Source organism: Xyrauchen texanus, chromosome 42, assembly GCF_025860055.1.
Source record: "Xyrauchen texanus isolate HMW12.3.18 chromosome 42, RBS_HiC_50CHRs, whole genome shotgun sequence".
Taxonomy (NCBI): Eukaryota; Metazoa; Chordata; class Actinopteri; order Cypriniformes; family Catostomidae; genus Xyrauchen; species Xyrauchen texanus.
The window spans coordinates 29,155,281-29,178,522 of NC_068317.1; the positions used below are offsets into that span (position 1 = coordinate 29,155,281).

Below are 23,242 nucleotides of genomic sequence, written 5' to 3' on the forward strand. Positions count from 1 at the left end.
ATAACAAATGTTATTTTCTGAGGGCACCCCCTGCATCTGGGCAACTGAACATATTTTTGTGTCATGTGACCTTGTAAGCACTATTCATCATTTATATCTTGCTGTGAAAAGGAGAAGCCCATGGGAAAAGAGGTAAGTATATTTTTATACAAAAAGGTGTTTTTGCTAGCTAAAGTACATTTTGTTCATTTGAGGTTTACTGACTGTTGTGCCAAAGCAAATTTATGCATGTTTGTGTATATCCAGTGTATGTATAAATACCCATAATTTGATTAGCACAATATTAGCCCTGAAGTATAAGTGATTTTTCCAAAAATGATCACTATGGGGCAAAATGAACTGAACAGCCAGGGGAAATTGAGCCACTGGTTTTAATACAGAACTGTTCTGTTTATAATGTTATACTGCAAATAAAAGAGGACCTAAAAGGACCTTCGCTATAAGTTTTTATTGCAGCTATAGGTTTAAATCAAAACTAATTTGCAGTAAAAGAAGACCTAAAGGAGGGTTTTTTTGTTTTGTTCTGGCAATTAGGCATTATTAGAAAATATTATGTATTTAGGCTATGCTAAGTAATTTGTCCAGTTTGTTCCATCATTTACATGCAATAACAATCTTCAGTAATTCATCTTACCCCCATATGGTTCATCTTACCCACTGACCAGGAGTAATTAACCCCTGGGGCAAGTTGAGCCAATGGATCACATTTTCTATAATGGAGTGACCATTTGCACTAGGTGTAAATAGCACCTGCCACATAGCGTGGCTTTTTGCACTCAATTATTATAGTGGAAACACTCAAATTGAAGACAAACTATATTTTCAAGTGCCACTTCAATGGCGTAGTGTCTTTACACACTGTATTCTTGTATGGACGTCCCCATTCTGCCCCCGTTTTTTCCATCCTGTTTTAAGTGTCCACTCTTAATATTTCCTTTACTACTAATAATAATACATCAAATTAATTGATAATTTGCACTTAGTGCAAAGAAGATGCATTTTGGTTGCTACTTACACTTTTCTATCGAAAAGGCCATATGTTTGTGGCTTTCTGTCACATACTCATTTTTATAACATCAAGTGATAGCAGACATGTTAAAATAAAGGAAGCTCTTTTCCGTTTACCTCTGTCTATTTTTTCCTTATACAGGAAACAACATATGTAAACATTGACTCATCTTACCCCACTCTAGGTTACTTTCCTCTGCACTGGTCAAGATGTACTAATCACATGTTATTTCTGGACGTGCCATATTATTTAATAATTTTACAGAGATTACTGGTGCACGGTTTTTGTCTCACATACCGTCCTTAGAATGAATAGATTTATATGATTATACTTCTTGTTGCCAAAATGTCTCCAATAAGAATAAATGTCCTGAGATTTGAATGCAACTCAATGGAGGATTCGACTTTTTGAGCCTCCGAGCGCCCCCTAGAGGAAGAACCTTTAGCGGTCTCATAGGAGCCCGTTTTTAAAGCCCGCAGCCTCGTTTCCGTGAACCACGTGACGTGTGTTTACATCCTCTCAGCTGTTCCTCGAGAAAAACAGCACTGGATCTTCAAAGCCACCTAAATCTATACATCACACAACAGCCTTGCGTTTAAAACATCAACGCCAATGTGCATCCACTCTGCAGCTGCTTGTTTGGCTTGTGCAAAGCGAGCCTGATTCATGGCGTTAAAAAAAGGTCAGTGAACATTGTTATTTCTGCGGAAATGTTGCCGACATTTTTGTTTTGTTGTTTGCGCTGAATTGTGCAGCTTACCAAGATGTGCATGTGGCTAAATAGCTAAATGCAAACCAAGTGTCTTGGTTTAATGCATGCATTGTTTTTATTAAACAGTCAGCCAGGTCAAATACATCAAATCATGGGTTTCGATGAAGAACATTTTCAGCAAAACCATGTGCACGTGCTTATTTTGATCTGAAATCCACAACAGCCACTCACAAACTGGGGATGCAAGTTTACCAATACTTAAGAGAAAATAATAACAAACTGAAACATAATATCCTGCCACTGAAGCTCTTCATTTGTGATTAATTTGGCTTTTGCTGGTTGTTGTCGTAACAATATAACAGAAGGCCACACGCGCCGTTTCACAAAATATTATACATATATATAGCCTTATTGCATGACTGTCACAATGTATGGAGTTATTCAAGTAATGTATTTCTAGTGACTGCATGCAAATCCTGTCTCAGAGATTAGCCAAATACAGCTTCCCCCCTTTTGTTTAGCTTACATGTTTTTTTTTATTATTATTGTTTATGTCATCGCATAGTTTCTCAGATGTCATCTTTGGACTTTAGAAGTACCGAAACGGAACACTGCACACGTCGCAATATTTTTAACGCAGGACGGACGTCCTTTTAAGTCCTTTAGCGGGATCTGAACTGCGTCGTGAACGCTGCTGAGTTTTATTTATATGCTATACAACTGCACTTCTCATCGTCAGTCACCGTCCACATTATGTATATAGCGAGCGTGACGCACAGTAATGAACGCGTCGCAATGATGCTCTTCTGTTAACTATCGAGTGAAATATTACTATTTTGTGGCGTGTTGGCGCCATCTTTGTTTTGAGGTGAGAAACGTGGTGGTGCTGTTGCTTTAAATGTCCATCTTAAACTGGAAGATTTGTGCCTCATTAAAATATTAAGGGTTTTTAGGTATATACATTTACTGTATATCAGCGTGTACTAATACATGTAGAGACACCTATTTCAATTTAATATAATTATAACGTAAATATTATACAATTTAACCATAATCATAATAATATAAATAATAATCTATTATTATTAAAGACGACAACAACAATAATAAAATCTACAATATCTGTTATTATTGTATATTAATATTTGTATAATTATATAATGAACATAATATATGTTATTGTTTATTATTAACAAAAATGATACAAATGATTATTATTAACAACTTTAATAATAAGTATACTTATAGTTATTGTTGATTTTATTATTATTCATTTTTAACAACAACAACAACAATGATGTATTGTTGTGTATAATAAATAATAATATAATTTAAAACTTTTTCTTGTTTTTATTATAATTATTATCAATAATAATAATTAATACTATCTACAATAACTATTATTATTGTTTTTATTATTGTTAACAAAAATAATAATATGAAATGGGTGTATTATTGTTAATAATAAAAACAATAATAATGGTTATTGATGACATTATTATAATTACTATTTATTATTATTATTATTATTGGTGTGTTGGGTTTCTCAGTATTATAACACTCAATCTTTAGTGTAGTTGAGTTGATCTGAGCTGGTGTCTTCCAGTTTCACTGGGTCAGACAAACACATATCACACACAATGCTATAGACACATGAGTGCATGAGTCAACCAAGGGCATAGGCTTCCACTTAGACTATATGTGCAACATATGGCTTCTTGAAACTCAACAGTCTTAGATTTTCCAGGTTGTTGCAGATGTGCATTTCTGAAATCCGAAGACCCACATTTTTTTTTAAACCGTTTATGTATGGATCCACATTGACAGCACTATATATGTGGGATTTTACCATATAGGGCCTTATAAGAACCAGAATAAGGATGTTAAGATTTCTTTAATACTTCAGTATTGTGTACTCACACCATTAGCGTATAATGCAACAAGGGGTGCTGATGTCAACTGATTATAGTAATAGACCTACCTGTCTCTGTTCAAAAATAAAATAATGACGATGCCACCTTTTTAAAGCTATTTATTTGCAACAAAATTTTGCGGACATGTTCTATGTCAACTGCCCTATATCTTAAAATCGTACGATGTGTGCCTGCTTTTGTTTCAGGATTTGGTTCAATGCAACTCTAAACATTAAACCATATAAGGAAGATGGCTGTATTTTTGCTTGCCATCTTCTCTTGAAAATCTCTTTGTTAATTGGCAGGTTAGGTACAGAGAAACGTTTAACTGGTTTTTCCTCCAACAGAGCGTTTGGTGTAATGAGGTAACAGTGCAATGTTGCAGCCAGCATGTTTAAGCATGTTAATGATGGATCAGCACAGCTTTATAACGAACTCTTTCTGTTCCAGTGTGAACTTAAAAACAACTCAACAGTTGCTCAGATTGCTGGAATTGCAGTTTGCAATGAGGAAGAATCCATTAGTCCAGTTGAATACTATACCAGCTTTATTCAGATGTACTGTTTTTGTTTTTATAATGGGTGCTACTCTGTTTTGTGTAATCTGATGTACAAGGAATCTCTGTAGGGTTGCAATCAGGTCTTGTACAAAACAGAGTAGGAGGTTTGACCCAGTTCCCTCTCTGCAGTATTTTTAGTGCAGGAGACACAAAGGCCAGCAATACAGGAACAAGCTGAAAAGGAAGACAAATGCAGTAAAGAAAAAGGGAAGGGGGAAAAAACAAGAATCACTCACTAAAGCCAAGATGCACAGAACATATGAAAATGAGCCTGTTATGTAAACATGTTTCGTTACTAAATATGGTCCTTGGTATAGCTGTGTCAAGGAGTCCGCTCTAATTGGAGTACAGAATGGAGATAATTGTATTGTGTATATCCTTTTTGTTCTCATTCGGACACGTGCTCACTGAACCATTGCAAATAATCCTCCTGTTTGCTTGTTTAAATCCAGAAAAAGTTTAGGTCCAATAAAATTCTTGTAGTTGCAGCAATTCAGCTTAAGTCAAGTACCCATGGGCTGATGAATTTAAATGCATGGAAATTCTGAAACCTACAGACCCATTAGCAGCTCAAATGGCAGTTATAAACATTGCCTTGCTCTTACTTTGAAAGGCTGGTAAAGTAAACCTGTATTTTTAATGAAGTAGGAAGCAAATGGTTAATTGAGATTTAAAGCATGTTTGTATGCATTTATTAGTGGTGTTTTGTGAAAGCAAGCATATAATCACTATTTTTATAGTTTATACTAAGGGTTAGGGATTTGAACAAAGCCCTATGTAGTAAACTTTGACACGTAAAGACCATACTTCAGTTTACTAGAGAAAATGTAAAAAACATAGTTCTGTATAACTCTACATTTGGGATGCACAAAGGCTTTCCTTTGCAATATTAAAGCTGCTTGCAACAGTCAAGTAGCATCAGGTACATGCTACACCTACCTGTAGAATCAAAGCCAGCTGGTATCATGTGGCATGGAAGAACTCACACAGTATGGCTCCTTTTTCCTTGAAATGTTCAAGAGTGAGTTCTAACTGTCACCCTTTGTTTTTCAATTCTCAGATCTTGCTGTACACGAGAATGGTCTGAAGTGATTTGTGTGGGACACAAGACATCCCGAGTGGGCTTCACTGTGGAGAATCACTCAAACACTTCCATCTGGATGTGAAGACCGGACCTGTCTCTCACCTCCTCCTGCATTTTTTCTTGAAGTTTTTTTGGTTTCTTTTCCATTTTTTTTTTGGTGGCTGCGAGGGGATCATGGGGGGAGCCGTCAGTGCTGGTGAGGATAATGATGAATTGATTGACAACCTGAAGGACGCCCAGTATATCCGCACGGACCGCGTCGAACAGGCCTTTAGGGCCATAGATCGTGGAGATTACTACCTGGAGGGCTACAGAGAAAATGCCTATAAAGATCTAGCATGGAAGAATGGGAATATACACCTCTCTGCACCATGTATCTATTCGGAGGTGATGGAGGCTTTGAAACTCCGGCAGGGTTTGTCTTTCCTTAACCTGGGCAGTGGCACGGGATACCTGAGCACCATGGTGGGCCTCATCATTGGTAAGATGCTCTTTTGAATCTACAGGGTATAGATTAAAGCCTTCGTAGACTATGGTGACTTTAAAAGGACAGTAAAGGAAACATTATATAAAATATATAATTTATTTGAAACAATAGTTATTGTGGAAAGTCCTATACAAATAAAATTAAATTGGACTCATTTAAAGATACTTATTAAAATGGACCTATCTAAAAAAAAAAGTACTATTGCAATACCTTTTATCTATTTATATTTTTTTGGACAAGTAACATTATAAACAGAAATTTTAATAAATAAAATTGAAATACTATGGAAATATCTTGTTTTTTGGACAAGTACCATTGTAATGGTTTTTATTTTTGTATTTTTTGCTAATACCATGTTGCTGTTTTGTTTTTAAGTACCATGGTTATAACATTTATTTTATTATTTGATTTTTTTGACAAGTACCATGGCGATTACATGTTTATTTTGACATGGTATCGTAGTAACACCTTTTTGACAAGTATTGTAGTAATACCATGTTTTTTGGACATAATACTGTAGTAATACCATGTTTTTTTTAAAGACAGGCATATTTTGTGGACATGGTACCATTGTAATTACAATATAATTAACAATAAAAAAAAGAAACAAATTATGCACCATAATAATAACATGTTTTTGGGATATGTACCATGGTGATCCCACGTTTCTATGGACATGGTGCCATGATAATATCATGGTTTTGGATAAGTATTGTGGTTATACCATGTTTTTGGGATATGTACCATAATAATAATAACATGTTTTTGGGATATGTACCATGGTGATCCCATGTTTCTATGGACATGGAGCCATGATAATATCATGGTTTTGGATAAGTATTGTGGTTATACCATGTTTTTGGGATATGTACCATGGTGATCCCATGTTTCTATGGACATGTTACTGTGGCAATACCATGTTTTTTTGGACAAGTATATTGGTAATACCATGTAATCCTTTGAAGTACTTTAAAGTACCAGTATTAGGAGTATAAGTACAATGCTATAAATCAATGCTATATATTCAAATTCTAGTTGGTGGTATTCAGATTGGTAGGCCTCTAGATATACATTTGAAACCAGAGATATTTGGTTATTTGTTTGAATTAATTTTTACATGGTAATAGATTTTGCCTTTAAATGATTCCAAGAAGATAATATACTTGCAATGATTTAATTTAGTCTGCTATTACACATATACATTTTGTTTATGAAATTGTGATGTAATAGTGTAAAATACCAGTATTTTGATTCTGTTTTTAATTGCAGGTCCCTTTGGAGTAAATCACGGCGTTGAGCTCCACAAGGATGTTGTGGAATATGCAAAAGAAAGACTTGATGACTTCATTAAAAACAGCGACAGCTTTGACAGGCATGTTCACATTTTTCATTGTTCTTAAAAATTGTGTCATCCTGTACAGTTTTAAATTCCTTTGAACAATTTAGTGTTAACTTATAGACTCTAAATGGAGAGGCACCAATCTCGCCAAAAGTTATACACGTTTTGTTACCACAATATCAATGAAAGGGATTTCACACCGCACAACAGATATTTTATATTCCATCTACAGTGATGCAAATGACATTTGAATGAGTTTCCTTGAGGAAATCTTCCTTTGTAGAAAGCCAAAGTGTACCAACACATTAGCCCCTCCACAGTTTTTGGGTCAGGGGTTTCAACGTCAAAGTTTGCAACTTTAACTTGTCAGCCCTTCCCATTAATTTTCTATGTAAACCAGATGATCCATTTGCTTACCCACAACAGAAATCTCAACTGAGATATATACACAGTTCTGCAGACATACCTATCACAGCCAAATACTGTGAGATAAGAGAGTCCCCAACAATATTAGGCAGGCAACTGGGCTTCCCTGATGTCTCTCCCTTGCATTAGCTGCTTAAAAACATAAGTTTTGTCAGAAATCAAAGCAAGAAGCTTTTCACCACAGCTTACACTGTTATTGAGGTCAGAAGAACTGGTATGGCGAAACAGCTAATATGACATTTTGTACGAACTATTAATGCTTTCAAAGAATCCATAAAAGCCCTCTTGTTTTATAATAGAAAGCCATGTGCCAAAAGGTTGTTTAATCAAAGCTGTTGCTTTTTGGGAGCTCTCTTGTTTGGATCACTTTATTGGATATCTCCATGATAACTGATGCCTAGTTGCCGTAAGCAAATAAAAACAGTCAAGTGTCAGTGCTACGTATGAACCGATGCTAATAATGTAGTTCAATATCAGATTTCTCATGTCTTGGCATTTAATTAATGCTCTATCAGTGAAGAAAGAAGATAAATCCTTGGTTCATTGCACAACATTAAGCCATAGAACTAATTATTATATATATATATATTTTTTTTTTTTTATGCGAGTGCTTTCTATTATAATGCTAGGGTGTTGCTATTTGGTTGTTAGGGTGTTCTGGGTTATTGCTTGGTGATTGATTACTCGTCCTGCACCGTTTGTGCTACAAACTTGAATGATAAATTGTGTGTCTTGTTTAGGAGGATTGTATAACTTTTCTAAGCGATTGGATGTAATATTTTTAATCAGATTATAAAACTAGAAAGCATAATATTTAGATTTACATTTGAAGGAGGGACCCGAGACCATATATACTGCAGGGACCAGAATATAGTGCGGAGCTGTACACATACGAACACTGCTGCTGGTGGGGAAAAATTTAATTTTGGCATAAATTAAAATCAATTACAAAGAAGAATGTGGTCAAATTAGTTTTATTATTAATACTACAATTTGCTACAAAGTGGTAGCTCACCTCTGCTTCAAACAATAATCGTTAAAGTCTGCCTAAAGCGTAAGTTGCGCTCAACTTTACTTTCATATTGTGACATATTTCCTAGTGAAACGGCTTATTGAACAAGAACAAAATGTAGGGCGGAGATTTGATTTTATCCATCGGTTGCTGATTGGATTGTGAAAAGTGGGGGGTGGGGGGGGGGGTTGCATACCGGAATGGAGGCAGATCTAAATTCGAGTTTGCAGTCGACACAAATACACACCTCTTCTACCATGCTGCTTGAACCAGAGTCGGTTACCGGTGAATTTGAGCAGCGATCTCAACACATTGATGATCGAACTGACAACATACAACCCCAATTCTGAAAAAGTTGGGACAGTATGAAAAATGCTAGTAAAAACACCCTTTGCTTTATTGAAAGCTCTACAACTACACATTATATGTTGTTTTACCTTGTGAATTTCATTAATTGTTTGAAAATGAACGTAATTTCAAATCAGATGATTGCAACATGTTCCAAAAAAGTTGTGACATTCGAGTGTTTACCACTGTGAAACAGCAACATTTCATCTAATAACACTTAAGCATTTAGGTACTGAGAACAAGTTTAAGTTAAAATTTTCCCCTATTCATCCATTATAAAGGTATTTAGCCACACAGTTGTACAGAGTCTTTGTTGCCATATGGTGTGCTTCATAATGTGCCACACATTCTCAATTGGAGACCGGTCAGGACTGCAGGCTGGGCAATCTAGCACCCGCACTCTCTGTTCACACAGCCAGGCACTTGAAATCTGGGCAGGATGTGGTTTGAAATTGTTCTGCTGGAAAATGCAGGGATGTCCCTGTGAAAGACAGTGCTGGATGGCAGTATATGGTGCTCCAAATTTGTACATATCTGCATTAATTGTGCCATCACAGCTATGCAAGTTATCCATGCCATGGGCACTTGACACCCCTAGACCATACAGACACTAGCTTTTGGACATGATGCTAATAATGGCTTATTCCTCTTTGGCCCGGAAAACACGATGGCTGTGTTTTTCAAAACACTGTTCCAATGTTCTATTTTCCATCTAAGATGAGACCGAGCCCAGAGAAGTCGGCAGCGCTTCTGGACAGCGTTGATGTAGGGCTTCTGCTTTGCATAGTAACTTCTGAACTTGTATCTGTGGATGCAGCAGTGAGTTGCTTTGACTAACAAAGGTTTACTAAAGTAATCCCAAACCCATGTTTATGATATCCATGATCAGAGATCACGTGCATTCAGAAGCTGTTTTCGTCATGCCCTTTACGCACAGAGATTTGACCGTATTCCTTGAATCGTTTTAATGTATTGTGGACTGTAGAGGGTGAAATGCAGAAAATCCTTCCAATTTGTCTTTGGGGAACGTTGTTCTCAAAGTGCTGGATTATTTGCTGAAGCATCTGTTGGCAAATTGTCAAGTCTCGAATGATCCATACTCTTGAAGGACAAGGCTGTTTTCGGCTCCTTATATACTATGACACGATTACCTCACCTGTTAAACATCTCCTGTTTCACATTGCCTTATTTTAACTCGTCAAATTGTGACTAGTCTTAAATTGCCCCAGTCTCAACTTTTTTGGAACATGTTGCAATCATCTGATTTGAAATTACTATACATTTTCCCAAAAAAATATCAATGAAATTCACAAGGTAAAACATCATATAATGTGTAGTTGTAGTGCTTTCAATATAGCAAAGGGTGATTATAATTTACAAATCACAAATGTTTGTTTAAATTAGCAGTTTTCATACTGTACCAACTTTTTCGGAATTGGGGTTGTTCTAAACGCACGTGCACATCACGGTCTTTTCTTATGAAGAGGCTGTAGCAGCTTGAGTAATGAGTAAGTAAAAGATAATTTTTAACGGTTTGAATCCCAATACACTAAATATAATGGAAAAAACACTTACTCGTGCTGTACTTCCCAAGATACCTGCATGAAAAAAATATGAATAAACTGTATTCAGTAGTGATCACCCCTGCAATTCAGGCGTGAGATGTCTCGAACACATCCGCAAATTTGCCGTTATTCCTTCTCATTCTAAATGTAAATTCAAGCCAGCTGCCCCGTAACCGAGAGTTTGGGTTAAGTCAGTGGAGCTCACATCACTCATCTCCTTTGAGATAATGGTGTTGAGGAGATGAGGAAAAGTTTCTGTGAGCGATTTCACTGTTCTATACGATTCGTTATGTAACCACATACATGGATATAATAAAAAAAGATGCGTGGAATAGAAATTTCGGCATTTCGAGTTAGTTTAATTTGTACATTGATAGTTTGTTCATCTTATTCATGATATGATGCAATGAGCACTGTTGCAGTTCATATAAAAAACACTCCCCCCTATGAATGTGCATTTTTAAGGACAAAACTGAATTTTTTTTTAAATTCGTAGTTTTACAAGTAAAATGCCTCATCTGTGATCATATATGTCAAAAGACATGGCCAGACGTGCAGTCCACCAATAACTATACTGTGCAGCCGGAAAGTATTCACAGCGCTTCACTTTTTCCACATTGTGTTATGTTACAGCCTTATTCCAAAATGGATTAAATTCATTATTTTCCTCAAAATTCTACAAATAATATTCCATAATGACAACGTGAAAGAAGGTTGTTTGAAATCTTTGCAAATTTATAAAAAAAAAAAAAAATGAAAAAAAAAAAAAATCACTTGTACATAAGTATTCACACCCTTTGCCATGACACTCAAAATTGAGCTCAGGTGCATCCTGTTTCCACTGATCATCCTTGAGATGTTCCTTCAACTTGATTGGAGTCCACCTGTGGTAAATTCATTTGATTGGACATGATTTGGAAAGGCACACACCTGTCTATATAAGGTCGCACAGTTAACAGTGCATGTCAGAGCACAAACCGAGCCTTGAAGTCCAAGGAATGTCTGTAGACCTCCGAGACAGGATTGTATCGAGGCACAGATCTGGGGAAGGTTACAGAAACATTTCTACAGCATTGAAGTTCCCAATGAGCACAGTGGCCTCCATCATCCGTAAATGGAAAACGTTTGGAACCACCGGGACTCTTCCTAGAGCCGGCCGGCCGGCCAAACTGAGCGATCGGGGGAGAAGGGCCTTAATCAGGGAGGTGACCAAGAACCTGATGGTCACTCTGACAGAGCTCCAGCGTTTCTGTGTGGAGAGAGGAGAACCTTCCAGAAGAACAACCATCTCTGCAGCACTCCACCAATCAGGCCTGTATGGTAGAGTGGCCAGACAGAAGCCACTCCTCCAGTAAAAGGCACATGGCAGCCCACCTGGGGTTTGCCAAAAGGCATCTGAAGGACTCTCAGACCATGAGAAACAAAATTCTTTGGTCTGATGAAGCAAAGATCTTTGGCCTGAATGGCAAGCGTCATGTCTGGAGGAAACAGGCACCGCTCATCACCTGGCCAATACCATCCCTACAGTGAAGCATGGTGGTGGCAGCATCATGCTGTGGGGATGTTTTTCAGCGGCAGAAACTGGGAGACTAGTCAGGATCGAGGGAAAGATGAATGCAGCAATGTACCGATTGAACATCTCTGGAAAGATCTGAAAATGGCTGTGCACCGACACTCCCCATCCAACCTGATGGAGCTTGAGAGGTTCTGCAAAGAAGAATGGGAGAAACTGCCCAAAAATAGGTGTGCCAAGTTTGTAGCATCATACACAAAAATACTTGAGGCTGTAATTGGTGCCAAAGGTGCTTAAACAAAGTATTGAACAAAGGCTGTGAATACTTATGTACATGTGATTTTTTTTTTATTTTTAATAAATTTGCAAAGATTTCAAACAAACTTCTTTCACGTTGTCATTATGGTGTATTGTTTGTTGAATTTTGAGGAAAATAATGAATTTAATCCATTTTAGAATAAGACTATAACGTAACAAAATGTGGGAAAAAGTGAAGCGCTGTGAATACGTTCCAGATGCACTGTATATAACAATTAGCAATAATTAGAGCCACAGCAGTAGGAACGCCCACTGGCGACTTCTCAGTACAGAGACTAGCGACATGAAGCGACAAGGTCGCTGCATGTGTGTACATACAGGCTTCAGTCAATTCACCAGAAGAGCAAGTAATTGCATTTTGATTACAAAGATTACAAAAGGTAATTTTTTAAAAATGTTTATAAAATAGCCAAATTGCATCATTCATAATCGTTCATTAGACCAGTAACATGCATACATAAAATATATAGGGTCAATTTCTTATTTCATGCTGACTTTTAATATCTCACAAAGATTCAATGCAATGAACTTTGCACACTTTGGTTTTCCCCACCACAGAATTTATTTCCTTATTTCCTGCTTTGTAATAAAAAGCAATAACTTGACTTAATAAGTAACATATTAATTGTGAAGGTTTCAAATCAGACCACAGAAAATCCATCTAAATAGCCATTGAATGCTGCCCACTATGCTATAGTGACTATGGTGTTTAAATTTCAGGGTCAAAAGCTCTACTGTTTGAGCTCGACCCTCTGCAAATCATGCAACTAGACGCTCACAGAATTTGAGGGGAAAAAGTAACAATCTTTTTGGGTAAACAATATTTTTATTTTGCATCAGTTTATATAATACGTGACTCTGGAGCATGGCCACGTGATTAGCACAGCATATAAGGAACATTACCACGACCCTGACAATGCATAACATGGCAACCCTCTAAAGTTTAAGCGCTTGACATTTGGCATCAACAAAGCAGATGTCAGACTCTTTGTACATATATAATTTTTTTGCAACGCTTTTCGTCGGTGGGAATTATGTTTAACGCACTTCTGTGTGATTAAGTTCAAATTTGTTGTTGCATGTTATAATTTTTAATGGCGAAGGTGACCAAAAATGTCACTGCAAAGCCCTGAAATAGACTATTGATTTGTTGTGGGCTTTTTTTGACTTGAGCCAGTAAGCATCTACCCAGAACACCCTAGCAATCATGTAGCAATGTGCTAAAAAATCATTCAGACCGCCTTAGCAACCACATAGCAACACCGAAGATAGCAACAGTCCTAAGAACATTTATATGTGTTGTTACCAGAAATTGACATCAGATATATATATATATATATGTGTGTCATTTCAGGTTTGAATTCTGTGAACCACACTTTGTGGTGGGGAACTGCCTGGAGATTTCATCAGACAGTCATCAGTATGATCGTGTTTACTGCGGGGCTGGAGTCCAAAAGGACCATGAGAACTACATGAAGATCCTGCTGAAAGTTGGAGGGATTTTGGTCATGCCAATAGATGATCAGGTATGATTCATTGTTCAAATGGAGGTGATACTTGTTAGTTACACATGCATTTAGGAAGACAGAATTGTATATATGTTTTCATGCTTTTTGCTAGGGTTGCCAGTTGCCTACGATATCAACATTTCAGTAGTCTGTACCAATGCCTGTAAAAGAGTCTCAATACCAATTTTGATGCCACAGAAAATGGACAATATGCTATTGAACACACTCCTTTAGCCTATTTAACAACGTTTAATGTATTAATGCAGATATTAAATTAAAACTATTGCATGTTTCCCCTGAAGTTTCTTTATTTGTATTATTACATTAAATACTACATTGTACTATTCAGTATTTTACATTTCTGTCGCTATTTCTTTAATTCTCCCATTTAGCTTTTATTTTGACATGACGTCTTTTCCGTTCTGTGTTTTTGATGGTAGTTTTACACTTCCGGTTAAGAAATTGGTTATATGGCCCAGATTATTGAAGCACAAAATGCTGCGATTTAATTATATAAATATATAGTCTGCAGGTGCTGTGTGCTTTACAGTAAATGTGTGCTCTCTTCTGTCATCTACTACAACAAGCACAGCATGTGACACTCATAAAATGTGGTTTTTGATCAGTCTGTGTTTTCAGCTTATAAGTGGCTTCAAATAATTCAAATGTGTGCTGAAGCTCGCAGCACATGCAGACTATTTAATTAAATCACCGATTTAATAATCGCATGGTTTAATAATCCACTAGGCCACATCACTATTTTAATTTAATTAATTGTGCATTTCAGTGTAAAAGGAGTCACAGAAAACAAGGTCAAATAAGTGTGTGAGTATTTGAAAGCAGCCGTCTGTCAGTCAGACAGCTGCGCGGGGACCGAATTGAGTCGGTGCTCGGTACTGCGGAAATACTGGTATTGTTACATCTTTTTTTTTTTTTTATTTAAAAAAACTTTTATTTACTTTTGACGCTAATTTGTGCAATTACAATTTAAGATCAGTCAACTGAAAATAGAAAATAGCATTTGAAAGGAATAGTTAATCATGCATGTATATAGTGACAAGGGGGTTTCAAGCTATCCCTGCGTGCACAATATTCCAAGACTTCAGAAGCCATATGATAGATTTGTGAAATTTCGGACTGAAATTGAAGTCGTTTTTCACGAAAAGTCTTTCAAACCTTCTGCTTTTGTGTTTAATAAAAGAAAGTCAAACAGGTTTTTGAATGCACTGTTCCCTTAATTCTGAAATGCAAATACCAAATGTGTAGAATTATGTTTTCAAAACTGTGATAACACATATATATTGGAAGCCTAAATATTGATGGCCTATGTCATAATGAATAATGTATGAAATGTATTGTGTGTAATATATATATTATACAGGGTTGGAAGGGTTACTTTTGAAATGTATTCCACTACAGATTACATGCTGTAAAATGTAATTTTTAACCTATTCTGTAAGATTACTCAAGGTCAGCAATGTAATCTAAATACTTTGGAGTACTTCTTCAGCACTGGTAGATTTTTTTTTCACTTGTTTTGACTATAAAAACTCCTCCAGTACAGTAAGACAAAATACACATTAAAAATACATTCTCTGAAAAACCGAAATATCTTCTGCAGTGTTGTTTGTAAAACAAGATTAATCAAATTTGATCATATTTCAAGGATTTTTTGATATTTTTTACAGGAAAACAATACAAAAATTATTATCAAGAAAATGATTTTTGCCCTAATATCAAAGGCCTTACTAGAAAAAAAAGAAATTGTGATCCAACATGAATTTTCTTGATAAAAAAATATGATACGTGTCTGGTAACGTGTGCATGTTAAATGGCTAGAAATAGCATTTTAGCTTAGCATAAAGCTGATAATTTACACAAGGTTTATTTTATTTCTTCTGCTCCAAACGTACTTCAAACGTTCTTCTCTGTCTGCTCGTATGAATACATCATAAGAAAGTGTTTCACCACTGTTCAAATGCACTTTGTATCGCATCATTTATATGTATAAATGTTTTCCATCTGAAAGGACTAAATATTAAATTAAACTAATGACAATAAAATGCAAAGAAATCTCTTCAGTAACCAAAATCCTTTTTGAATGTAACTGTATTCTAATTACCAATGATTTAAATTGTAACAGTAGTGGAATACAGTTACTTTTAAATACATAATCCTGTTACATGTAATCCGTTACTCCCCAACCCTGTGTGTATGTGTATATATATATATATATATATATATATATATATGCTTGAGTATATCTATATACAGTATACAGCAGTATTTTGTCTCTTATTTCAAACATTTGACATATTTATTAGCATAAGTTCTTCCTTTGTGTTCGTGTTGTTACAGCTGACTCAGATCACTAGAACCAGTCAGAGTTCCTGGGAGAGTAAGAACATCCTGGCGGTGTCATTTGCTCCTCTTGTTCAGCAGAGCAGGACTGACGGCTGCAAGCCTGATGCTGTGGATCTACGTGAGTCACCTCCCACTTTTATGACTTCATACTGTTCTGTCCAATCAGCTGCCCCTCCAATAGTTTCCAAGTTAGCCATCTAGTAACATACCAGCTTCAGTTCATAACCCGATTGTGGTTTTGCTATTTGAGCAAAATTTTCCAAAAACATAATTAACCCAAGAACACAATGGATGTGGCAATAAGTCTAAATCAATCTATTATTGGTGTTCATTCCAAAGACTTAATTTTTCTGGCTAAATATTTAAATGCATAATAAAATGGAAAGCAATAAATAAGTACAATCATTAAACTAAATAAATCATTAAATGTTTATTTTAGCACTAGTTTGCTTCCATTTTAATTTGTTATTTAATCATCTTTGGGTTGACTTTTCATTTAAGCACAAACGTCATGTCATCAGGGGCGAAAATTTCATCAAAATGTTGATGACATTTTAAGAATATATCATTTTTATGGTTCTAGTTACCGGCATGTCGCTAAACGCCAGTGGCCGTCAATTTCAGAATAATTTTTTATTGTCCTTTTTCATACCACAACAATGGCTGAGCTTGGTTTAAACATTAAGATATTCCTTGTTAACTCTTGCAAAAAAGGTTGCCAGCCAAAACTTGCACAATGACTTAATATTAATCCATATTGAATATATAAGGGCCGAAATTAAACTTACATTGGCTAAGCAGTGACATGCCAATAGCCGCAATCCTGAAAATGAAAAGACACAAAGCTCTTGCTTGAATTACAAAAACAACCCAAAGACACACTAAAATGAAAGTGAATGCCAACTAGTGCTAAAATGAAATACAAGGGCCATTTATTGAGTTATTTAGTGATTTAATTATCAATTTAATGATTTTACAGTTTAACGATTTCATTATGTAGCCTATTTAATGATTTATGTAAATATGTATTTAACAAGGAAAAATGAAAAAGTATTTTAAAATCATACAAAAGACTTTTTCACAAGGGCATGAGCTAATGGCATAATAACTCTGAATGCCCCAAGCTGATCTGTTAGCCAATCAGCTCGCTCAAATATGGTATGTTAAATTTGCTCAGTTTGCAAGTAAGCTGGTTTCATTGCAGCATGCTGCAAGTTTTTTTCTGAAACCCTCCACCTCCCCAACTCTACTTGTCTAGATCTGCTACATGGAGTTTGTATTTGTCTGATTGTGCAGAAGCATGCCATACATGCTTGATGTTGCATGTCTTTTCTAACTGTGCAGCAGCAGCATGTCAACATGCTTAACTCAGTATGTCTGTGGATGTTCTAGTAGTAGCAAGTCTCCGTTACTCTGCAGCAGCATAGCAGAACTAGTCTGCCAAGATCAGTATGCTATTAACACCATACCCACATTAATGATTGAAATGACATTAATGACTAAGCCAATGACATCACTAACATTAAACCTGGCGGTATATTTGATTTGGAAGCTAATTATATTTGAGAACTCCGAGAAAGTCGTCCAACCAGAGTTGGACTCTGCATGGCTAATGAACAACAGTCACATAAAAAAAAAATTCTCTTCATCTGTTCTCAGCCCCTTTGACAGTGAGGAGTCTTCAGGACCTGTCACGAATCTACATTCGCCGAACCCTCCGCAACCCGACCAATGATGATAGCGGCGGCCGTAACACCACGCAAAGAGCGTCTCAGAAGCGCAAACGCAGGCGCTGTCGGCGCCGGCGCCGAATCAACACCTACGTCTTCGTCGGGAACCAGTTGATTCCTGAACCCATGGACAGCGAGGAAGACGAATGCATTGAAGAGGAGAGCAAAGAGGAAGAGCAGGAGAAAGACATTGAGCCTATCAAACCCGAGGAACCCCAAGTCAACCACCTGAGAGACAAAATTTTTAGTCTGCCGCTACCAGAGTCGTTGAAGGCGTACCTGCTGTACTACCGTGAGAAATAACAGCGCATATAACCGCTCATTCAGTCTACGAATTAATTGGTGGTGGTGGTTTTCCTTCTGACATCTTCTGGCCCTGAATTTCATCGTTTTTTTTTGTTCACATTTTGAATGTGATTTTTGAAGATGGAGGACCTAATGAGGACCATTGGTGGTTGAAAAGCTTCTAGCTCACCTTGTTTGTATTCAGAGAATGAGCTTGCTAAAATTGTTTGGCAAATGTAATTGAAGAATTGATATTTTTCATAGGCTTATCTTGTAAGACGGAATATTTGATGAAACCAGTAATGACAGTTTTCTTTGTTTTTTCCATTGTAGGGAGAATGAAAATCTGTAGTCATTATTTTGCAATTGATTTTTGCCTTTGTTTAGTCTCCGACTTGGGAGTTTTTGCTGTTTATGAAGCTAATGCTTTCAGTATTTCTTCGGACTGTTTTAGTGAAGTTCCATCTAGAGATGATTTCTGACCTGTGTGTCGCATTTGTACTTTTTTCACTTTCTAGTCACATTTGTAATTACTGATATTGAGCGGCCTCTTAATAGATTATGTAATTCTTTGGTTGTTCTTTATTTTGCCTGCCGGTCTTTCAAGGCAACTCGACCTGAAGACGTGAAGTTCACTATCTGCTTGTGATCATAAAATGTAAGAGACGTCACTGTTTGTTTCGGTTTGTAATCGGTGATTTCACACTGTCGTAACTACTTATTTGCAATATATTGTCAGCATAAGAAATCTGTGGCTTAATTTTAGTTATTGTAATGATTTGAAATTATCGCTTGACTCTGCATACGGAAGAAAGGAAACGTCCCGTCTGCCAGTGGTCATCAGAAAGATTGTTCTAACCCTAATTACCATGTCAGGATGTTCAAACAAACACCGTTCGAGGGAATCGGCCTACGAATGGTTTACTTATAGTTGCCTCTTCACATTAAACTAGGATAGAAGAAATTATTTAACATTGAAACAGCAACTGTAACATTCAGGCCAGAAACATACTTGCGTACTACGCAAGTACGTCAACACAGATGTGAGCGCTTGGCCAACACCAGACTGAACATGCGTTCTTGCGTTACTGTGGCGGTAACCAAACTCAGTGCTCAAGGGGACAGTAGAGTTACCTTCAAAAGTCAGTGCCATTACACCGGATGTGATAATATTCAGGGAAGTTTCTATAAATGTACTGACTTAAACTTGCTCCGCAATATTCCCTTCAAACTGGTGCTCCACCATGACAGTAGCTGACTTTAAATAGGAAACTCGCCATAGAAGTGGATATTCACACTGATGTGCACTATAGTGTCCCTTGCAGCAATGTTGAGAATGCAACGCTTCAAGTTATGAATTGCCATCTGACTAATTTTGTAAAGCAACAACACACGCAAATCGACCTTGCGTAGCTAGAAGTGTCTGCGATAACTACTTGCGCAAAGTATGCTTCGGCCATTATTAGTCATGAACAAAGCAGTCATTGCGTGAAATACTGATAATGATTATCAGATGACGATTTTGAAACATACAGTGTTGCAGGTAAATAATTACCTGCAACACATTGTGTCTCCCATTATTTATACTGAAATGACGGTGATAGGGAAAGCAGAATGTAAAATATTAGCCAAAATTATGCTTTAAATTTGGCCTTAAAGATGTCAATGTTTGTTGTAGTTTGTTGCCATTGTCTGTGGAATAAAAGGAATATTCTAGTTTCAATACAAGTTACGCTTAATCGACAGCAGTTGAGGCATACGTTTGATTTAACACAATTGTTCCTCCTTTTCTTTAAAACAAGCACAAATCTGGGTTACAGTGAGGTACTTACAATGGAAGTCAATGGGGCCAATTTTTTAAAGTTAAATGGTCTGCACTTATATAGCGCCTTTTTTTAACCATAGCGGTTACCAAAGCGCTTTACACTGTGTCCCATTCACACTCACATTCACACTCACTCACACACCAATGACGGCAGAGCTGCCATTCAAGGTGCTATCCTCCCATTGGGAGCAACTTGGGGTTCAGTGTCTTGCCCAAGGACACTTCGGCATGTGGAGTCGTGTGGGACGGGAATCGACCCACCAAGCCTGCGATTAGTGGACAACCCGCTCTACCACCTGAGCCACTTTTGATACTCACTGTTTCAAAAGTATAGCTACAATACATGAAGGTTATGCGTGTAAACATGATTTTAGTGTGCTAAAATCACTTCCTAACCTTTTCTGTGTAAAGTTAAAGCCCATTCGTTGCCATGATGATGATGATGTAATGTCAACAAACCCTAATATGACTGTAAAAATGACAATTTAAACAACTTTAGAGCTCAAATAACACATGAGTTTTAACAGAATAATTAATGTAAGTGCATTTATAAAATTATAAAGTTCACATTTCTGCCTTTAAAACCCTCCAAAAATTGCCCCCATTCACTTCCACTGTAAGTGCCTCATTATAACCCAGATTTGTGCTTTTTTTTTAAAAGAAAAGGACGGACGAGTCGAAATACATTTTTGTTGTAATCAACATTATGCCACAAATGCTGTTAATTGAGCTGAACTTGTATTAGATCTGGAATATCCCTTTAACATCTATCAAATACATATTAGATATTTTTTCTGTCATATATAAACATGCTATAAAATAGGCTATGAATTAAATGTTTTTCTTTTGTGTGCAAAATTCTTAAAACAGAAAAAAACCTACAGGGCAGAATAATTTTTTATATTGATAAACACCAGCAGAAATTCTAGAAATAATGTTTTGATATTTTAAAACATATTTCAAGGCTCATAAAAGGAACACAACAGAGACGTTTTTGTGTTTTGTTTGTTATTGAGAGAGCAGTACAACACATTTAAGTGTATGTAATACTTACTACTGACTTTAATGGGTCACTCAGCCTAATCTTGCCTCTATCATACTGAAATTCTTGGGCCAGATGGTTTTCTTTTTCCTACTTAAAATAAAAGCCGTGTCCATTTCTGTCATATTAAGTTCAGAACTCGGAAATAAAAATGTATCAAAACATTGAGGTATTCAGAGGGTAGAAACCGCAAGCAATAATAAAGCCACAGATACTAAATAGAGGATCTATTTTTCAGTGTTATTCACATTGCTCATCGATCCAAAAATGCACACACTCCTCACACATGTTGGCGTCTGGGGAACCAGTCCATTGAGTTTGTTAAATAAGGGGCTACTAGAACATTCCGCAAAGTTTAATTCCTTGAGATCAACAGCATGTTTTCTTACAGACGCTCCCTGCTGCCGGTACAGGGGAGTGTCTTTTTTCAAGTGTATCACTGACTGTTTGTAATTTGATGCTTTGTTTCTCAACCATCTTTTCATTAAATATATTTATAGCCAACCTATGATGTTTTTACTTAGCTGGTGTTTGTCATTTGAGTGTTACGTCACAAAACATTTGGAAGCTTCTGATATTTACTTTACAAACCACAAATCATTTTAAATCACTTTTCTTTTTTTTTCTACAGTTTTCCTCTCCTGGAGACTTTTTTTTTTTATTGTTGAGCTCAGATAATTAAGACTATACGGAGGACTTGGAGAAACACTTAATAATTAAAGTAAGAAATCAATGATCGATTTATTCATTCAAACATAAAAATGTTAATACACGAGTCACTTTTTAAGGCACAAATTAATAGACATTATAAACTGCCTGATTAATATTTAGAAATATAAATAATTGTAAGAATATAAAAATAAATATATTGACAAATAAATACATATTTTAAATGGTTTAATTACTAATTTAAAATGTGAATATACTATTTTACATATGCCTACTTATTTGTCCATTTAAAAAAAAAAGTGATTATTTACATTTTAATATTTGCATCAATAAATTGATCATTCATTTTAAATTATTTTTTGTCTTATTTTTATTTGTTGTACTTCTAATACTCCATACAAAAACACATTTGTTTTTAACTGCAAACTAATGCCGTGCATTGCATTTATTTACAAACAGTGGCATTGCCAAGGGTGGGCTGGGGTGTGCCCACCCAAATTAGACCCAGGCCCATCCAGAATAAGAGATTATTCTTTGACTAAAATTATTTTTATAAAATAGTTTAAAAATGCATAAACTCTGATTACTGAGAACTTTTTGAAAGCGCTGATTCTCTGTTGTGAAGGAAAATTTGGTAAAAACAAAACCCGATGGGAAAAGTTGGCCCATCCATTTTTATGGGGGCCCACCTAAATGTTATTTCCTGGCTACACCCTTTTTTTCAATGTGTGTTTTCCCCATCAACTTTAGAAATTAACAATACAGCAAAAAACAAACCGATAAGATTCCAATGAAAAAACTCTATATTATGAAACCTTTATAATCTATAAACCTTTATTTTTAAAAAAAAGACATAGTTTGCTAAAAAATTAAATAATACTTTTTGAACTCTTTACAAGTACCATCTTTTTCCAAAGATATCTCACCTTGGTTTAAATCACAAAGCTTTCTTTTGCATAGACTTTCACACTCAAGGCTTATTTAACATCAGGACAAACATGGGCTATGACAAAATATAAGATCATTTTAATACTTCTGTTTATGTTTTAGCAAATCTGAAGGTTTCTACCTTACATTTTGGTTGGCCATATGGTGCGTATTCAGTTGTTAAAACCTTCTGGAACTTTACCAAAAAGTCCAGATCACCTGTTTTCTTGTGTCTTAAATTTGGGTGAAAAATATATCTATATCTGTATATATTTTAACACGAACACACACATTAGCACAAGTTTTACATGTCTAAAATGAAATGATCGAAGCTTTGGCTATAATGTTCAATAATGTGTTTTCCTCGGCTCATGACACTAGAATGTGTTAGATGACAGTTAAGTATGAACATGAGCCAGTCATTTTTAAAGTCAATAGGAAATGGCATTCATAACCTATTTCAATTCCTGAATGTGATATACTTTCGCGCCAAACAGGATATTCAATAGAGGAGAAATTAAAAAGAAATTTATGATGAATTAATTTTATCCATGGGGAACTGATATACAGTGAGGAAAATAAGTATTTGAACACCCTGCTATTTTGC

At 36.0% G+C, this 23,242-nt stretch overlaps 1 protein-coding gene across 1 annotated transcript; it reads left to right on the forward strand.

The window, feature by feature from the left end:
* Nucleotides 1-1,528: 1,528 nt before the first annotated feature.
* Nucleotides 1,529-21,831, forward strand: LOC127635282 (protein-L-isoaspartate O-methyltransferase domain-containing protein 1-like). The gene is made up of 6 exons (XM_052115194.1): nt 1,529-1,691; nt 5,254-5,758; nt 7,034-7,136; nt 13,640-13,811; nt 16,152-16,275; nt 17,817-21,831. Exons 2-6 carry the CDS (start codon nt 5,452-5,454, stop codon nt 18,188-18,190), a joined length of 1,080 nt encoding a protein of 359 aa, XP_051971154.1. The 5' UTR covers nt 1,529-1,691; nt 5,254-5,451; the 3' UTR covers nt 18,191-21,831.
* The last annotated feature ends 1,411 nt before the right edge of the window (nt 21,832-23,242 follow it).

What these genes read in the sequence shown, in the direction of transcription:
- LOC127635282 (XM_052115194.1), top strand. Translation starts at nt 5,452, where the DNA reads ATGGGGGGAGCCGTCAGTGCTGGTGAGGATAATGATGAATTGATTGAC. An exon ending in CATGGTGGGCCTCATCATTG is followed by an intron (nt 5,759 to 7,033) that starts GTAAGATGCTCT and finishes TTTTAATTGCAG; the next exon opens with GTCCCTTTGGAGTAAATCAC. An exon ending in AACAGCGACAGCTTTGACAG is followed by an intron (nt 7,137 to 13,639) that starts GCATGTTCACAT and finishes GTGTCATTTCAG; the next exon opens with GTTTGAATTCTGTGAACCAC.